General features: G+C 34.5%; 1 protein-coding gene and 1 pseudogene across 4 annotated transcripts in view; one reads left to right on the top strand and one right to left on the bottom strand.

The window, feature by feature from the left end:
• DPY19L1 (dpy-19 like C-mannosyltransferase 1) overlaps positions 1-15,897 on the top strand; it is a 108,277-nt gene that overhangs the window by 40,951 nt on the left and 51,429 nt on the right. For all 3 annotated transcript variants that reach the window (XM_079151745.1, XM_079151743.1, XM_079151744.1), the window contains exon 7: positions 11,831-11,888. In XM_079151745.1, the coding sequence (XP_079007871.1) occupies positions 11,831-11,888 (58 nt within the window). The remainder of the gene's footprint in view (positions 1-11,830; positions 11,889-15,897) is intronic.
• Positions 705-11,821, bottom strand: LOC306668414 (serine/threonine-protein phosphatase 2A catalytic subunit beta isoform-like; annotated as a pseudogene). The gene has a single exon. The product of its transcript is annotated as a serine/threonine-protein phosphatase 2A catalytic subunit beta isoform-like (transcript).

Here is a 15,897-nt window from a genome sequence, read left to right as displayed (position 1 = left end):
ATTGAATGAAGCGAATGAATTTATAAGCTAATGAAGAAAGAGCTTAGCTCGTTGTTGCCATATATAAAAGGCTTAGTAAAAATAGGTAATTATCTTTCATTTAAACTTCACCAGTCTTTACCACTTTAGGAAACATTTTTTGTGGACTTCATCTTGAAGTTTTCCTACTGCATATTCTTACCTTTACTGAAGACTATTTTTGTATTAAAGACATATATATTTAAGACATTTGCAAGCCTGTAGTATAAGTTCTTTATGATCATAAATTCAATCCTATGATAACCCTATGAAATAAAAAAAAAAATTTTCTAGATGAGGAAGCTGAACATATGGATGTCAAATGACTTTTCCAGGTCACAGAACTACTCGGTTGCAGTTATGATTTGAACATATTTAGGGGCTCCAGAGTGTGTGCTCTGCTGTCTGCCCATGTGAATATATGTTGTGTTCTTTCTGTGGAAATTATACTATCCACAACTTTAGTTAATTTGTATTTAAAGACCTCAAATAAAGAAGAAACAGTTTATCCTGTTTCCAAAAGGAGGTATTTATATTTTATTAAAATATTTCATCTAAAATATTTTAAAGATATGTGGTATGTAGAAGAATATAGGCTTTCCTTAGGCTGGGGACATAACTCAGTTGGTATAGTGCTTGCCTGGCAAGCACAAGGCCCTGGGTTCAATCCCTAGCACCACAAAAAAAAGAATATAGGCTTTCCATTCTCTTCTCTGTAGTAGCTCATTTCCTGAGAGTACTGAGGTCTTAGGATTTTGGTGTTTTTATGCCAATAATAGAAGTTTACTCTTTCTAGTATTACCATTTATCAGGATCTGATTTTGAACTGTTATCTGGAACATTTTTTGATTTCATTCTTACAGACATTTGTCTGACAAATATCCGTAGGTCTCCAAATAAGTTCATTGGACAGTTTCTATTAATCTGTTGCCTAACTGGATATGATACTTCTTACAGATTAAGTATTCCTTCCATAATGCTTGGGTCTAGAAGTGTTTTGGATTTTGATTTTGAAATATTTGTGTTTGTGTGTGTGTGTGTGTAAAATGAGATATCTAGGGAATGGAAATGAAATTTAAACATGAAATTCATTTATTGAAATTCATTTATGTCTCATTATGTCACACATCCTAAATCTTACCAGTATTTTTAATAATTTTGTCCATGTAACAAAGTTTATATACATTGAACCATCAGACTTGCTTGCAGCATCAAGTTAATACTCAAAAGTTTCAGATTATGGAGCATATTGAATTTCAGATTTTCAGAATGTCAGATTTATAGATGCTTTATTTGTAGTACATTTTAAAAATTAATTTTCATTATTTTGCATGTACATACATATCTTTTGGTATTATTTGACTTTTATTATGATAAAACACAGCAGTAGTCCCTTGCCCCACTCACTCCTTTGTCCAGAGAAAACCACTTTGAAACCTTTGAAGCCGCTACAATTCTAACATGTAAGCTAGTAGTAACAGTTACCGTCATTATGACTCTATGAATGCTGCTCACTCCTAAGTCAAGTAGTGCAAATAATTTTTATTTGGTAACTCGATATTTTTCCTATTTGCCTTTTAGTTTTCCCTAGTTTTCTATATACTGATTAATTCCTCTCCAGTTCTACAATTGAACTATTAAACACTCGCATTTTACTTTGCCATATGTATAAAATTCATTATTTCAGTCCCCCAACATGGAGCCTCTGGAATTCCCCCTCAGAGCCCTTTAATTTCTGGCTTCAACATAGACTGGCCCTTCTCTAGGCTTGCTGTGCTCTATTCTGGGAGTTTTGTTCACCACCATCCTGATAATTTCCTTTTTCTCTTGATTCATTGCTTCCTGGAACCCAATTTTGGCCTCTTAATTGTTTCATTTTGGAATGTCATTCTTAAGTAGTTCCCAAGCAGCAGTATGAATGAAGGTCATTTTAAAACATCATATGTTACACATTTGAACATGTCTTTTATGCTTGATTACTAGTTTGCCTGGTGTTTTAGTCAGCTTTTTCGCTGCTGTGGCTAAATGATCTGACCAGAACAATAGAGGAGGAAAGGTTTATTTGAGGGCTCATGGTTTCAGAGGTCTTAGTCCGCAGAATGCTGGCTCCATTCCTCAGGGCTCTAGGTGAGGCACAACATCTTGGCGGAAGAGTGTGGTAGAGGGAAGCAGCTCCTGTCATCAGGAAGCAGAGAGAGAGAGAGTGTCTCTCCACTCTCCAGATACAAAATATGTACTCCCAAACCACGCCCCAATTCCCACCTCCTCCAGCCACACCCTACCATGTCAATTAATCCCATCTGAGTTTAATTCACTTATTGGGTTCAGACTTACAACCCAATCGTTTTTCCTCTGAACCTTCGTACATTTGTCTCACATGTGAGCTTTTGGGATACACCTCACATCCAAACCTTAACACCTGGTCATAGAATTTTTTTTTTTCCTCAGAATTTTGAAGACTTTAATTGTCTTCAGAGATTCAATCTGGCTTTTCAAAGGTCTGGTGCTTTTCTGCCATTGGTTCCTTTTGTTTGTGGCCTGGTTTTTCTCTTTGGTAGCTTTTGGGCTCATAATTTTATTTTTGTTCTGCAGTTTTGTGAATGTGGTAGATAATGTTTCATCCTTTTCCTTGGATACCTCGGACTCTCCCTGTCTGGGCATTTACGTTCTTCCTTTTGGAGGCATACTAATTCTATTATTATTTCTCTTACATGACTTTTTTTCTTCTCCATTTTTTCTGATTTTTCTCAAAATCCTATTGTCTGGACATTGAAATTTTTGAATTAAAATCTAATTTTTGGGGGGGATTTTTTTCTTTGTCATTTTGTCTTTTAGACTTTATGGTTCTTTCTGTGAAAGTTCCAACTTTCTGAAAGAATCCTTTGTGTGTGTGTGTGTGTTTAAACATTTCTTCTGCTTCCTACATTGTCTCTGGCTCCCCCTTGAATTTGTGTTAGTTTCTGTTTTTCACATTGAAAGCTTCCCTACAGCCTGGTTATCCTTAGCTTGACATTTGTATTTTAGAATGAGGGACCTTTTAAGGCCTGTAGAAGGTTGTAAGGTAGACAGAACTTCCTGACTGGTGGGCTTTATTATAGAATAAGACTGCAAAGTACTTTGTGGGGGGAACTCAGGCCCTTTCATCTTGTAACTCCTCAGCCGCCTCTTTGTATGGCTAGCAGACAGACAGGATTGAGGAGGCACTTGAGATTCTCCTCTACCTCTGTAGGGAAGTGACACTTGGACAATAACTCTATACCCACTGATGGGATATCTACATATGGGAGGGCTGAGTCCACACTTCTGAGGCAGAGTCCAGAGTTCCTTCTTCTTCCTTTCCATTTCCTCTCCTGCACAGAGATAGTTTTTCTAAGAACATTCTAAAGATGTTTTACATCAGTTTATCTCTATTTCATGTCTGCTGCTTAGTATCCCTGTGGCTATTCTGATCTACCCCTTGTCTGTTTCTCCCCATTCAAATATTTACCATCCTGTCTCTATGCAGTGCTCTGAGCTTTTTTGCTTCTCCACTTTTCTGAGAAAAGCCTGTCCCTTTTTTTGTGGATGTAGCTAGTCAGCAGAAATGCCTTTTCTTCCACATATGGACCCACCAATCATTGCAAATAATGTGTTCATCTTCTGATTTTTTGTTCTTCTCTGTTTTTTTCTTGGTTCTTTAGAGGTTCCAAGTGACTCCTCTTATACTGGAGAGAATTTTTTTTTTGAAACAACTGTATTTCTAGATAAATTATACTAGTTCTGAGGGCCTGGAAAATTAGTCTGTCAAAGTTCCCTTGTAATTTTGCTTAATTTTTTTTTTTTTTTTACAACTTCAGTGAATAATCATCATAAATATTTTTCTATTCTTTTTTCTCATCATCCCACCAAAGTTACCTATGAAGTATTCAGAGTTCTTTTTAGATTTTGTGACAAAATAGTACAGCTTTTTTCAGTTCTTTAATCCCCTGCTATCCCTCACCTGTTTTAAGGAAAAACTGAATTTCTTTTATGCCTGTTTAAGTTTCCATTGTTTCATTTGATATTTTTTTGTTCGTGCTTACTTTTTTACAAAGTCAAGCTTTTACTGTTTATCTAGACTGGATCTTTTGCTAAAAGAATATCTTAAATATGCTGTGAATTACACCATCTCAAACTTTTCCAGCTGCTGTTTTTTCGAATGTTCTATTAACTTGGCTTGCAATCACATCCATAATCAAACCCATTTGGTCTAACAGTTGTATATGAATATTTAAAAGATAAGTATTTCTTTTAGTATGCATAAATTGATGAAAGTGATTGGTTGAAAATATTGGCCTCTTTTCTCTAAAACCTGTCCACATTGTCTTCACTGTCCTAGCAAATGACATTTTTGTTTACACTAATACCTTATTAGTCTGACCACTAGGAGATATCTGTGACTTCCCTGTCCCTACCTCTGTAATTCAAGTACTCACAAAATCTTTTTCCTTCCTTCAGAACATCTCACTTCTCTTTTTGTGTCACTGTCACTTGAAGACACCTCAGCATCATCTCATTAGGATTGCTGGTGCTCCCCCCACCAACCTTGTCCCTCACTATGCTGTTTTGCACACTGAAGTCCATGGGATCTTTTTTCTTTTTCGCTTGAGTAACTGTGATAAGGACAGGGCAGCTAGAGCTCAGAACTTGGATAGGAGCAAGAATCATGAAAGGACTCCAGAGGTGTAGCAGGGCTAGATCCTCCAAGGCATTCTGAACATATTTTGGTGTTTGAATTTGACCCTGAGAGAAATGGGATAACAGTGAAGGGATGGATTGATGGTGGTAGCATGATTGAATTTGTGTGCTTTTAAAGCTCATAGAAAATACACTATGGAGGGAGCAGGCCTAGAAACAGGGAGGCCATGAGGGAAGCTGTTGAGGCATCCAGGTGGAAGAGGAGGTGAGACTGAGCTAGTATGTGTAGTAGGAAAGAGGGAAGTTATAGACTCAGATATTAGGCAGTGGAGTTGAGATGAGATTTCAGGGAGGAGTCCTCTCAGAAGGCAGTGATATATTTCCAGTAGAAGGAAAAGGAAGGATCTGAAAGAGTCTCAGAAAGTAAAGTAGGTTCTTGTTCACCGTGGAACGAAGCCACTGGAGGGCACAAAGAAGAGAACTGCTTGGGAGCCCAGCAGTTACATGGTTGGCAATAGAGACTCCACTGACCAGAAGGTGCTGACTACTAATGGGAGCCTATATCTGGACCAGTGTCCAAGAGCAATAGTGACATGAGGCATGGAGTGTTTGATTGACAAGGTTCTACAGCAATGAATGCCAGCAATTACTGATTTAATGGTATTTATGTATTCATTTACCTCTCAGATACCATTTGAATCTCTACTGTGGGCAAGGCTTAGTACTAAGCACCGTGTCAACTTCCATGATAAATTGGGAAGTTCACAATAACGTAAATAAAAGACTTTTTTCTTAATGCCATCAAAGAGTTAAAGGCATTAATTACTTGCTTGTAATAGGCTAGAGAGGTTGACATGGAGACCTCAATTCATGTTTCTTAATTTTCACTTCTTTTCCTCATCTTTACTTTCTGTCTTTCCTTAGTGCACCAGTGAATTCCCACTGTAGGTGTAGGGGAAGGTTCTCATCTGTGAGGCAGGCCTTCCTGGCATTTCTTCCTTAGGTTGGCAGAGGGCCAAAGCCTTCTCAAATGTGAGATTGGATATTTGATTATTCAAATAATTTGTTATTTCCAAATTATTTTTTCATTTTCTTAGTTATATAAGAAGAAAACATTGAGTTTTTAATATAGTTTTGAATTTACTATGATTGCTTTTTTTCCCTTTTCAGTTGTTGAATTTTGTATGATTCGTCCTTTTTGTATGAGTAGAGCCAAAAATCTCTGTGATTAATAAAGACCATCAAATTTTGATAATTGATTTGAGTCTTTACAAATCAGTAGGGATAGGAAAGAAGAGAACCATAGAATTATTAAATTCTGTGGAAGGAATTTTAAAGATTTAAAAATACTTTTCTAAACCTTCAAAATTTTAAAAATGTTTGAAGTAAAATTAAATTTTAAAAAAGAAAGTTTTTAATTTTTAATATTTCTCATTTATATAAGGAAATTGAGGCTCAAAATATGAATGAGAAGTATGAGTAAATATGGTAAATGTTTAGGAAGCTTAGCAGTGTTTTAATAATTACATAATAGGAGCTTGTTTTTTTCCTGACAATTTTGGTGGTAATATTGCAAAAGAAACTTTTTTTTTAAACCACTAGGGAATGCTGAAATGTCAACTGATTAACTATAATGGAAAAGAAAAAGCATTTTAAAATATTTTGATTAATTCATCTTTTCTGTTTAGCAAAATAAAGTGATGTCATCTTTAGAATCAGGATAGGAGGGAGTTCGGTGTTAAGGATGCTATTTGTGATTACTGGAAGTTACATCATTTCATAGTGATCATAACTCAGAATACTCCTATAGATAAGCACATTTTACTCTTTCCTGCCCCTTGCTTTGTGGGTGTTTATGTGTACCAGAAAATCTTTCTCCCTGGTTAGTTAAGGAAAACTGAGTCTATATTCATGGAATATGCTGGACTAGAACCTGTTTTGGTTAATTTGGTGAGAAGCAAGTGTTGTCAACTTTGGTTTAGCCGTCAGGAAGATGCCCAGCCTTAAAGTTCCACAGGCTGTTTAGCACTTGAGGAAGGGTGTAGAACTTCTAAGACAAACTGCATCCTGAGATGTAGTCAGCAAATTGAATTTGTGGCTTTTCCAAATCCAACCCTGCCATTTGAAAAATAAAAGTCATAAAATTTCAGTATTGGTTCCTGTCCCAGGAAATTTTTAAAAGGAAATTTTACATTAAGTTCCCCAAATGTATTTTTTTTTCCTTCATCTTTTTGTGGTTTAGGTTGTTTTGGACTATAGTCAGAGAATAAGGTATCCTTGTAGCTGAGTATTCCAGGAACATTAAAAAAAAAAAAAATCCTCTGTATAATCAAAATAAATCTATTTTATCTATCTGTATGTTCACAGAATTGAACTTATTATCTCCTTCAAATCCTTGATATGTTTCCTTTAATTTATATGACCTGCCAAATAGTGTTACAATTCTGCATTATGATCAGATTTTTATTATATTTTCTCTGTATTTCTAGAAATTCTAACTTTAGATTCTTTCCTGATATATTGCTTGTTCATAATATTTGTATTTAAGGAAATACAATTAAAATTTAATAAGTGGAGAGAGACGTACTGGGGGCAACCAATGGACAGAATTACCATCATCATAATGAACATCCTTTCCAAATTATATTAAATTTAATGTCATTTTGACCAGAAACTGAAAAGTTTTATTGTTGCTGTTGTTTTCTTTTTTTTTTTGGAAAGAGGAAACTGATTAAGATGATATTAATATAAGAGCAAGAACCCAGAAGCACTTAACCACTGAACCACATCCCAACCCTTCTTATGTTTTATTTTGAGACAGGTCTTTGCTAGGTTGCTGAGGTTGGCTTTGAACTTGTGGTCCTCCTGACTCAGCCTCCAGAGTTGCTGGGGTTACAGATGTGTGCCACCATGCCTGGCCCTAAACATATTTTTTTTTTTTAAATAAGAGTGGTTGGGTGGGGAGATTTTTACTACTAATGCTGTAGTAGTAAAAATAGTGTGTGATACAAAAAATACAGAATTAGGTCAATTGACTACAATAGAACAAATTCTGTCTAGCATTGCAAGACATTGGTATATGATAAAGGGCATATTTCATTTCTCTGGGAATGGGCATAATTGGGTCTAATTGGACATTTTAAAGAGAACAAAAGTAGTGTTCTTCAGATAATCTATCTAAGTCGAAAATGGAATGATACTAGAAGAAATTTTAGTCTATATTTTTGACATGGGGAAGACAAAAGGGTTGCTTCACAGGCAAAGCAGGAAATAGAGAAGAACTAGAGAAGAAATAAAGGAAAATATTGACATATTAACTACATGAAATTTAAAAATTTCTTTCTGAAAGAATACACCATAAATTATACCAAAGTGCTTTGTCACATGTGTGACAGCCAGAGATTTGATAACCCTAATCTTTAAATAGGAAAGCAGACAATTTATTAGAAAAATAAACAGGGTTGTGAACAGGCAGTTCACAGAAGAAAAATGTGTATTATCACAGCAAATGAAATACTAAAATGATTCTCCATATTAGTAGTCAGAGAAATAAAAAAAAATCAAATTAACAGTGAGAAAAGTGTTTTTACCTATTCAAAGGGCAGTATTTTAAAGAGTCTGAGTATATTGGGTGTTATGTGGGTGATACAGAAATCCCGCCCCCCCCCCATACTCTGTGGTAAGTAGAAACTGGCATAGTGCTCTGACCTGAATTACTTCTTATCTCTTTCCTATGTCCCTTATTTTTGTGATGTATCAGCTCAGCCAGTTTTTGTTAAATATCCTCTATTTATTTGTCCCTTTACAACTTGTGCCAGTTCAGAATGATAACTGTTAGAAAGACATCACACAGTCCTACAATTAGGGACCCTATAAAGTCTCTATCCTCAGTTACTCCTTTAAAGATGCAGCAACCCTTTTGTTTTCTCTAGTTACTTCTTTCCTAAAAGGCAAGTGGTATTTCAGATCTCCTCTGCCTTTGAATTTTTATATATTTATTTATTTTGTTTAAAATGGAAAGTTTATTTGTTCAGTACACCAAATAGAATGCAAGTACTGTCATGAGAAATATACAGAAATATGCAGATCGACATAAAATAGTAATTTAGTTTAAATGAAGGGTTATCTCTATAATATTATGACAATATACTCCCAAGAAGACTTTTTGTTAATTATACATTTCAACAAAATAAAGGGTAATGGATTAAGTGAAAGTCAGCTTGTGAATTTTTCAGAAAAATAAAACTCCAACTCTTATTACTCCGTGCCAGTTAAAACACTATAACTAAAATTTTCAAATAAGCACAGAGAAGATACAGTTACCTTTTTTGCGTGAACAGTCCAGAGGAAAATGGTTACTACAGATACAGCAGGCATACTGATAGACTGAACATCTAGAACATAGTGTACTAAATTTCAGTCTTAAATTGTCTACTTAATGCTCATCATTAGTATGGCACATTTTGGTCTATGGTATAGTTTAATGCTGTGACAGATCACAATTTGTTAAAGAAAGACACAGATTTCTGTTGCTTTTTCCGTTTGTTTTCAAATATATACGTGTGTGTATGTGTGTGTTTGTGTTTTAAAGCTAGATATAATTCCACATACTAAGGCAGGTTTTCCCAGAAGGAATTTACAGGAAGTAATCTGAGGTGCACTGGGTAACATGAGGCTCTTCACGACAAGGTGCTGGATCAGGCTGAAGAAAAGAATATTTTAAAGTTTTATCTACTACCATGATAGCAGCCTGGTTTCCACAATGATAACAGTAATTAGGTGCACCAAAAATGGTAACCATGTTCTGATCATGGCACCAATTATTTTCCTTCCATTATAAGCTGGTGAGCATGCAAAACCAGTTGGAGACCATTGGCACCATTAAATGTTTCAGAAATGTCTTGTCCAAATGTGTAGCCAGCACCATGTGTTGAAATACCCTAACCACCACGATCAACATTGGGCCCTCATGTGGAACTACTTGTAAATAATCCAGGGCTCTTATATGATCCAGTATATCTGTGGATGGAGAGAGGCTATCAGGGAGGCAGAATATCTGTCCATCTACTAAAGCTGTAAGTGGACGATAAATACATCTGTACAATATTTCCAAACATTGGCATTTCCATACTTTTGTAGACATTCATCATAAAAGCCATATACTTGGATAATTTGTCAGATTTCATGATTTGCTCTCAATAGTGTAATGTATTCTGGATAATGCACCTTTAATGCTAAAAGAGTCACAGTCTCTACCGAGTAATAATCTCTGTCTACACAGTCACTCATGAATAGATAGTTTGTTTCTGGTGATTTCTCCATCAATTCTGAAGAGTTCCATAAGGTCATGGAATTGGCCATGTACATCTCCACAGATGGTAACAGGACACCAAACTTCTTGCATATTTGATTCTTTTGTTAAAATTTCCTTAGTCTTTTCACACAGTGTCCACACTTGGTTGTTGTTAAGCTATTAACACTCATTCAGCTGCTCAACCCATTGGTCCAGCTCTTTGGTGAACACCTTGTCATCCATGGTAGCCAGTTCCCCTTCCCTGCCATTCCCTTCCCCCTCCTGCCCCCACCCACTGCCTTTAAATCTTTAATGCTGCCACCTTTCATTTTAGGAGCAAATGGCTGCATCCTCTGATCCATAAGGGAAAATGGAAACTCCACATACTACCTGCCACTAAACATTTCAGTGTTCCGCTTTTCCTCATTTTTATATCTCCAGTAGTAAATACAGTGGCCTACCACACTCACACCCTCAAGTTTTTTGTTACCTTTCTGCCCTCTGTGTGTTACACACATTGTAGATGGACAGAAAGAAAGGACATTGTAGAATAATAAAAAAAAGCAACATGAGCTAAATTGAGTAAGAATACCTCTAGCGTAAAGGTGAAAGAAATAATGGGAAAAAACCTAAAAACAACTTTGCTTCCTCTCCTCAGGCTTGGAGGAAAGTAGGGAATATTTCACTCTTAGTTGAGCAAATGTTTTCATCAGGTTTTTCATTACTGTGATCAAAAGCACTGACAAGAACAATTTTGAGAAGGAAAAGTTTATTTGGGGCTCATGGTTTCAGAGGTCTCAGTCTATAGACTGCTGACTTCATTGCTCTGGGCCCAAGTGAGGCAGAACATCAAGGCAGAGGGTGTGCTGGAGCAAAGAAGCTAGGGCATGACAAGAAGCAGAGAAAGAACTCTTGCTCAGGCTCACTAGGGACAAAATAAAACACCCCACGGGCACAACACAGTGCCCCCTTCCCCATCTCCAGCTACATCCTACCTGCCTACAGTTACTACACAGTTAATCCCTATTAGTGATTTAATGCACTGATTAGATTAATTATCATAACCCAATCATTTAGCCTCTAAACTTTCTTGTATTGTCTTTCACATGACTTTTGAGAGACAGCTCATATCTAAACCATAACACCAAATGAAGGTTTAGTTTTTAGAACTGACAATTACTCTAAACTCTTGTGGTTTCTTAGCAAGGTATAAACCTGTAGGTCATACTTTGATATTTGTATTTGATTTCATTTTTCCAAAAACAAGTGAGAGATAAAATTTTTATCTGGAAACTAATGCTTCCCAGATATGTTCTGTACAAAACTAGTTTGGGAATGGGGTTTGGGAGGAAGTGAATGAAGTCTTCAGTGTGCTGACAAACTTCGTGAATTTCTAAGAGCAGGTAGACAGTGTGGAGGTTTCCAACTTCATGACTCTTTCAAGAGTTATTTTCTGTACTTTCCCCCCTTCCCTTTCCCTCATGTATGTCATGTAGCCCAAGGGAAATAGTTTGAGAAATGTTGCAGTACATAAATAAATACATGATGCTGAGGGAAAAAAAGAAGAAAAATCAAACTCAAGATGCACAGTAGCATGACTGTTAATAATTTTCTATTTTCAGTTTATTTGCTTTTCTGACTATATACATTTTGAAGATAGCAAATGAGTTTTTTAAAAACTGAAATGTATTTTGACAAATAATTTGGAGGAAATAAATTATTTTGTAAATAAGCATAAGTAAGTTCTAGTGTGACCAAAAAGTTATACTACTGAAAGATTATCATGTTATGTTATTTTCAGGGTTTATTAGGTTACACTGAATTTCTAGTATTTGAGTTATGTTTTTTTATCCTCTTTTCCAGTGGAAGTCGTTTGGGAGGCCTAGTTACAGTGTTATGCTTCTTTTTCAACCATGGAGAGGTAGGTCGTCAGAATATATTTTCAGAAAACCCTGGAAATACAGCTTTCTTCCTTAAATTTAATTTCTTTAAATTTAATCTGTAGTAGCATTCTTTAAATGTGTGAGCTTATTATTTTGACCCCAAATTTAAGTGCTAACATTTATTTTAAATTAACTTTTCATGATCATTATATCTTTTATGCGATACTATTGTTATTGGTTTGAGAAAATAGTGGGTCTATAACAATTCTTATTTTTAAATGTATTTATTTATTTTTTTAGTTGTCAATGGATCTTTTTTATTTTATTTATTTATATGTGGTGCTGAGTATCGAACCCAGGGCCTCACACATGCCAGGCAAGTGCCCTACCACTGATCCACAACTCTAGCCCTATAACAATCCTTTACATAATTTTAAAATGATGAAAACTCATATTTCAGGAATAATATACTTTTAAGTATACTTTGAGGAATATTTTATTATACCACAACGATTCTGGATCAAGCTGCCTGGGTTCAGAACCTGGCTGTGTCATTTAGTGGCTGTGTTAGCTGAGCAAGTCATTTCATCTGTCTATCCCTTCATTTCCTTTTTGGCATAATGATGCACTCATTTCATAGGAGGATTATTTGCAGTGGGTAAATGAATTCACCTGGGTAAGGTGCCAAAAGCAATGTTTGGAACATGATAACTGCTATGTAATTGTTAACTTGAATTGTTAATTTTACTTATTATTACTATTACTAAAAGTTTAGTTCAAATTAAATTCTAATATAAATTCAAAGTGTCCATGAATTCTTCCTTTAAATTAATCATAGCCATAAATGACTCTCTAAACATATATCTGTTTAGAAAGGTCAACTTTCTTTGTGTTAAGTGACTTCTTTCTTATACACTGAATGTCTGCGGTGTTTGAATATGTGCACTTTAAAAGCTCTTAAGAGTGAGTAATCATATGCAAAGTTTATGCAGAGTTGAGGATGAACTTTACTAATGGATATTCAACTAATATGCACTTAATTCCCTGAAATCATGGAAATACAAAGCCAGAATGGCCTTGTAGATGAGAGGACATTTAACAAATGATTGCTGTGCAATATCAGTTAATTAGTGTAGTGTCATTTTTGAGGAAAAAAAGAAAGAAAGAATAATTTGGCTTTTCCTGACTAGATGCTGTGCATTGTGGTAGTGTGAACTGTGAAACATTTTGAAGCACAGATTCTTTTAAAATGACCTAAGAAATGGGATGTAATGGCTTAATAATAGAAGAAAGAAGCATTGTGTGTTAACAATAAGATTCTGGAGGAAAGGGATTATTTAACATTTTGGAGCCCATATACAGTTAGAAAGACCACTGTTTGTTAAGCACAAAGGTTTGTTGTTACTCCTTCCATGTCTAACTACAGATTGATAATTCCTTATCCTATGTTTTTCTTATAATTTTGATGCTCATGTAGCATGCACATCTTTTCTTACAAAATCTTTTCAGTTTTTAACAATGGAATTCAAATTACTTAGCTGAGTTTTCAGACTGATGGATTTTATTTTTGCTACTTTTCAACTTGAGTTTATTAAAACATGCTTAGACATGACTTTCTTAGGAAAAGATGAACTTAAATATGTTTAGAATTAGAATCTTAGTCTTACTGAAATAAGCACGTAAACAATTGCATTTAGATGTAACTAACTTTAAAGTAGAAAAGTGATCTTTTTGTGGGATATTGTCCATTTAAAAAGTGAGAGCATAAACTGCAGCTTTGGGTAAAGTGTTATTGAGTGCTCAAGTAATTGAAAACTTACAATTTCGTATATATTTTGGCTTTCAGATTTTCAGACCTTATTGTTTTCTGATTTTTAAAAATGTTGCCTAAAATACACAATTTTTATATGAATGGAAGCATCTAATCTGGCAGTACCTATTCATGTATCTAGTGAAATTTGTAGAACTATCTTAACTGAAATTGCTTTTGGTTAATGACTGGTCCCTTACTGTTTTAGAAGAGATACTTTAATCACCTGACTGAATTGCTTATGTGCCCCAAATAGTTGTAAATTGTTACTTACTTTTAAGTTCTATTCCATTATTTGGTTTGCCCTGTACTAAAATATACTTTTAAATCTTTACTTTTACACAGGAGAGGAATTTTTGCCTTAATAAAGTAGGGAAAGTGTAGCACAAATATATTAATCATATTATTTAAAACAAAACCTTTAAATATGAAAAATGAAAATGTCATAAAGGGGCTCTAAATTGCCCAAAATAATGATCAATCATATTGAGGTTACCTGTTCCATGATCAAAATTATACAGATGTTTTTACTTATCAAGCTTCTTATGTTACTTACATAATATTTGGAAAAGAATTCTCTAAATACTTGGAACAATCTTGATGATCCTTATATTCTTTTGTAATAAATAGTAAATAATATACCAGTATGCATTAAAATAAAAGCCCCAAAAGATTGATTAGCTCAAGGTTGCTCAGCAAGAAGATGATTCTTTTAAAATTTTATTTCTAATTTTTAAAAATTTTAGTTGACAGATAATTGTGTGCATTTATGGAGTGTGATCTCTGTATATATTGTAGAAAGAGTCAAACTACTAACCATATTCCTCACCTTATCAATTTATTTTTTATAAGAATGTTAACCTATTTTTATAGCAATTTTGAATTGTATAATGCATAAACTGTGGTCACCATGTAATACAATAAAACACTAAAACTTTTTCTTCTAGTGCAATTTGGACTTTGTGTTCTTTGGTCACTTTTCTCTGCTTTCCCATCCCTCTCTTTTCTCCTTATTCCCAGCCTCTGTTAATTACCATTTTATTTTTTGTTTCAATCAGTTTGATGTTTTTGGATTCCATTTAGATGTGAGATCATGTGGTATTTACCTTTATTTTTATTTATAGGTTTTCATATTTTGCCACATTTCCTTTCTCTTTTATACACACTCCTGCACACAGACATTTTTCTGATCCATTTGAAAATGAGTTGCAGTCATGGCGACATCTCACTGCTAAATACCTCAGTATCTAGTGCCTGAAAGCAAGGCCATTGTCTTACATAATCACAACTTACCTTTATCATCATACTTAAGAAGTTTAATACTAAAAATTATCCAATAATATCTTAATATAGTCCACATTCATATTTCCACAGTTTTTTCAGTATGTTCCTTTATACTTGTGTTTTAGATATAGATTTTGATTAAGATCACACATTCCATTTGGTTGTCATTTTATCTAGAAGAGTTTATCTAAAACAGTTCTCCTACCCTTTTCTTTTCCTGGGCATTGACATTTTGGAGGAGTCCAGGTCCATTTTTCTATAGAGGCCCCACAAATTAGATTTGTCTTCTTATTTCATTACTAATGGATTCGGATTAGGTATTTCTGTGGAAAACCATGTAGATAGGGTTGTGTCTTTTTTATTGTAGAGCATGAGGAGGCATATAAGAGCAGTTTGTCCCATTGTTGAATTTACTTTGGTCATATGGTTAAGATGGTAACTGTCAAGATTTATCTATTATAAGCATGCTCCTTTTCCTTTTACATTGATAAGTGATTTGTGGGTTGATACTTTGAGACATTGAATATCCTGTTCCCTTATAATGTTTTACCACATGATTATACTATCCATTGATGATTCTGGCCTGAGTTAGTTATTGCATTGGCCATTGCAAATAGTAATTTCTAATTCTGTCATTATTCATTTATTTATTTTGTGGTACTGGGAATTGAACTCAGTGATTCCCAGATGCTAGGAAAGGACTCTCTACTACTGAGTTATATCCCTAGCACTATTTTATTTTATTTATTTTATTTTATACAATTAACCTAATGTCTTTTGTTTAAAAGACCTTTCTTTTTAGTGGTGCTTTTGTGTAAATAAGGTGCCTGTATATTTCTAAGTTTGTTTTTAGACTCAGTTCTGTTGTATTTGTCTGTTCATCTTTAAGCCAAAATCATACTAAATAAGTAGCTTGGTAGGTTTGATATCTTATAGTAAAGTCTCTAACCTTG

This window comes from Sciurus vulgaris (assembly GCF_902686455.1).
Source record: "Sciurus vulgaris genome assembly, chromosome: 8".
Lineage (NCBI taxonomy): Eukaryota > Metazoa > Chordata > Mammalia > Rodentia > Sciuridae > Sciurus > Sciurus vulgaris.
Note: the sequence above shows the minus strand (reverse complement) of the source record. Positions and strands in the feature narration are given on the sequence as shown.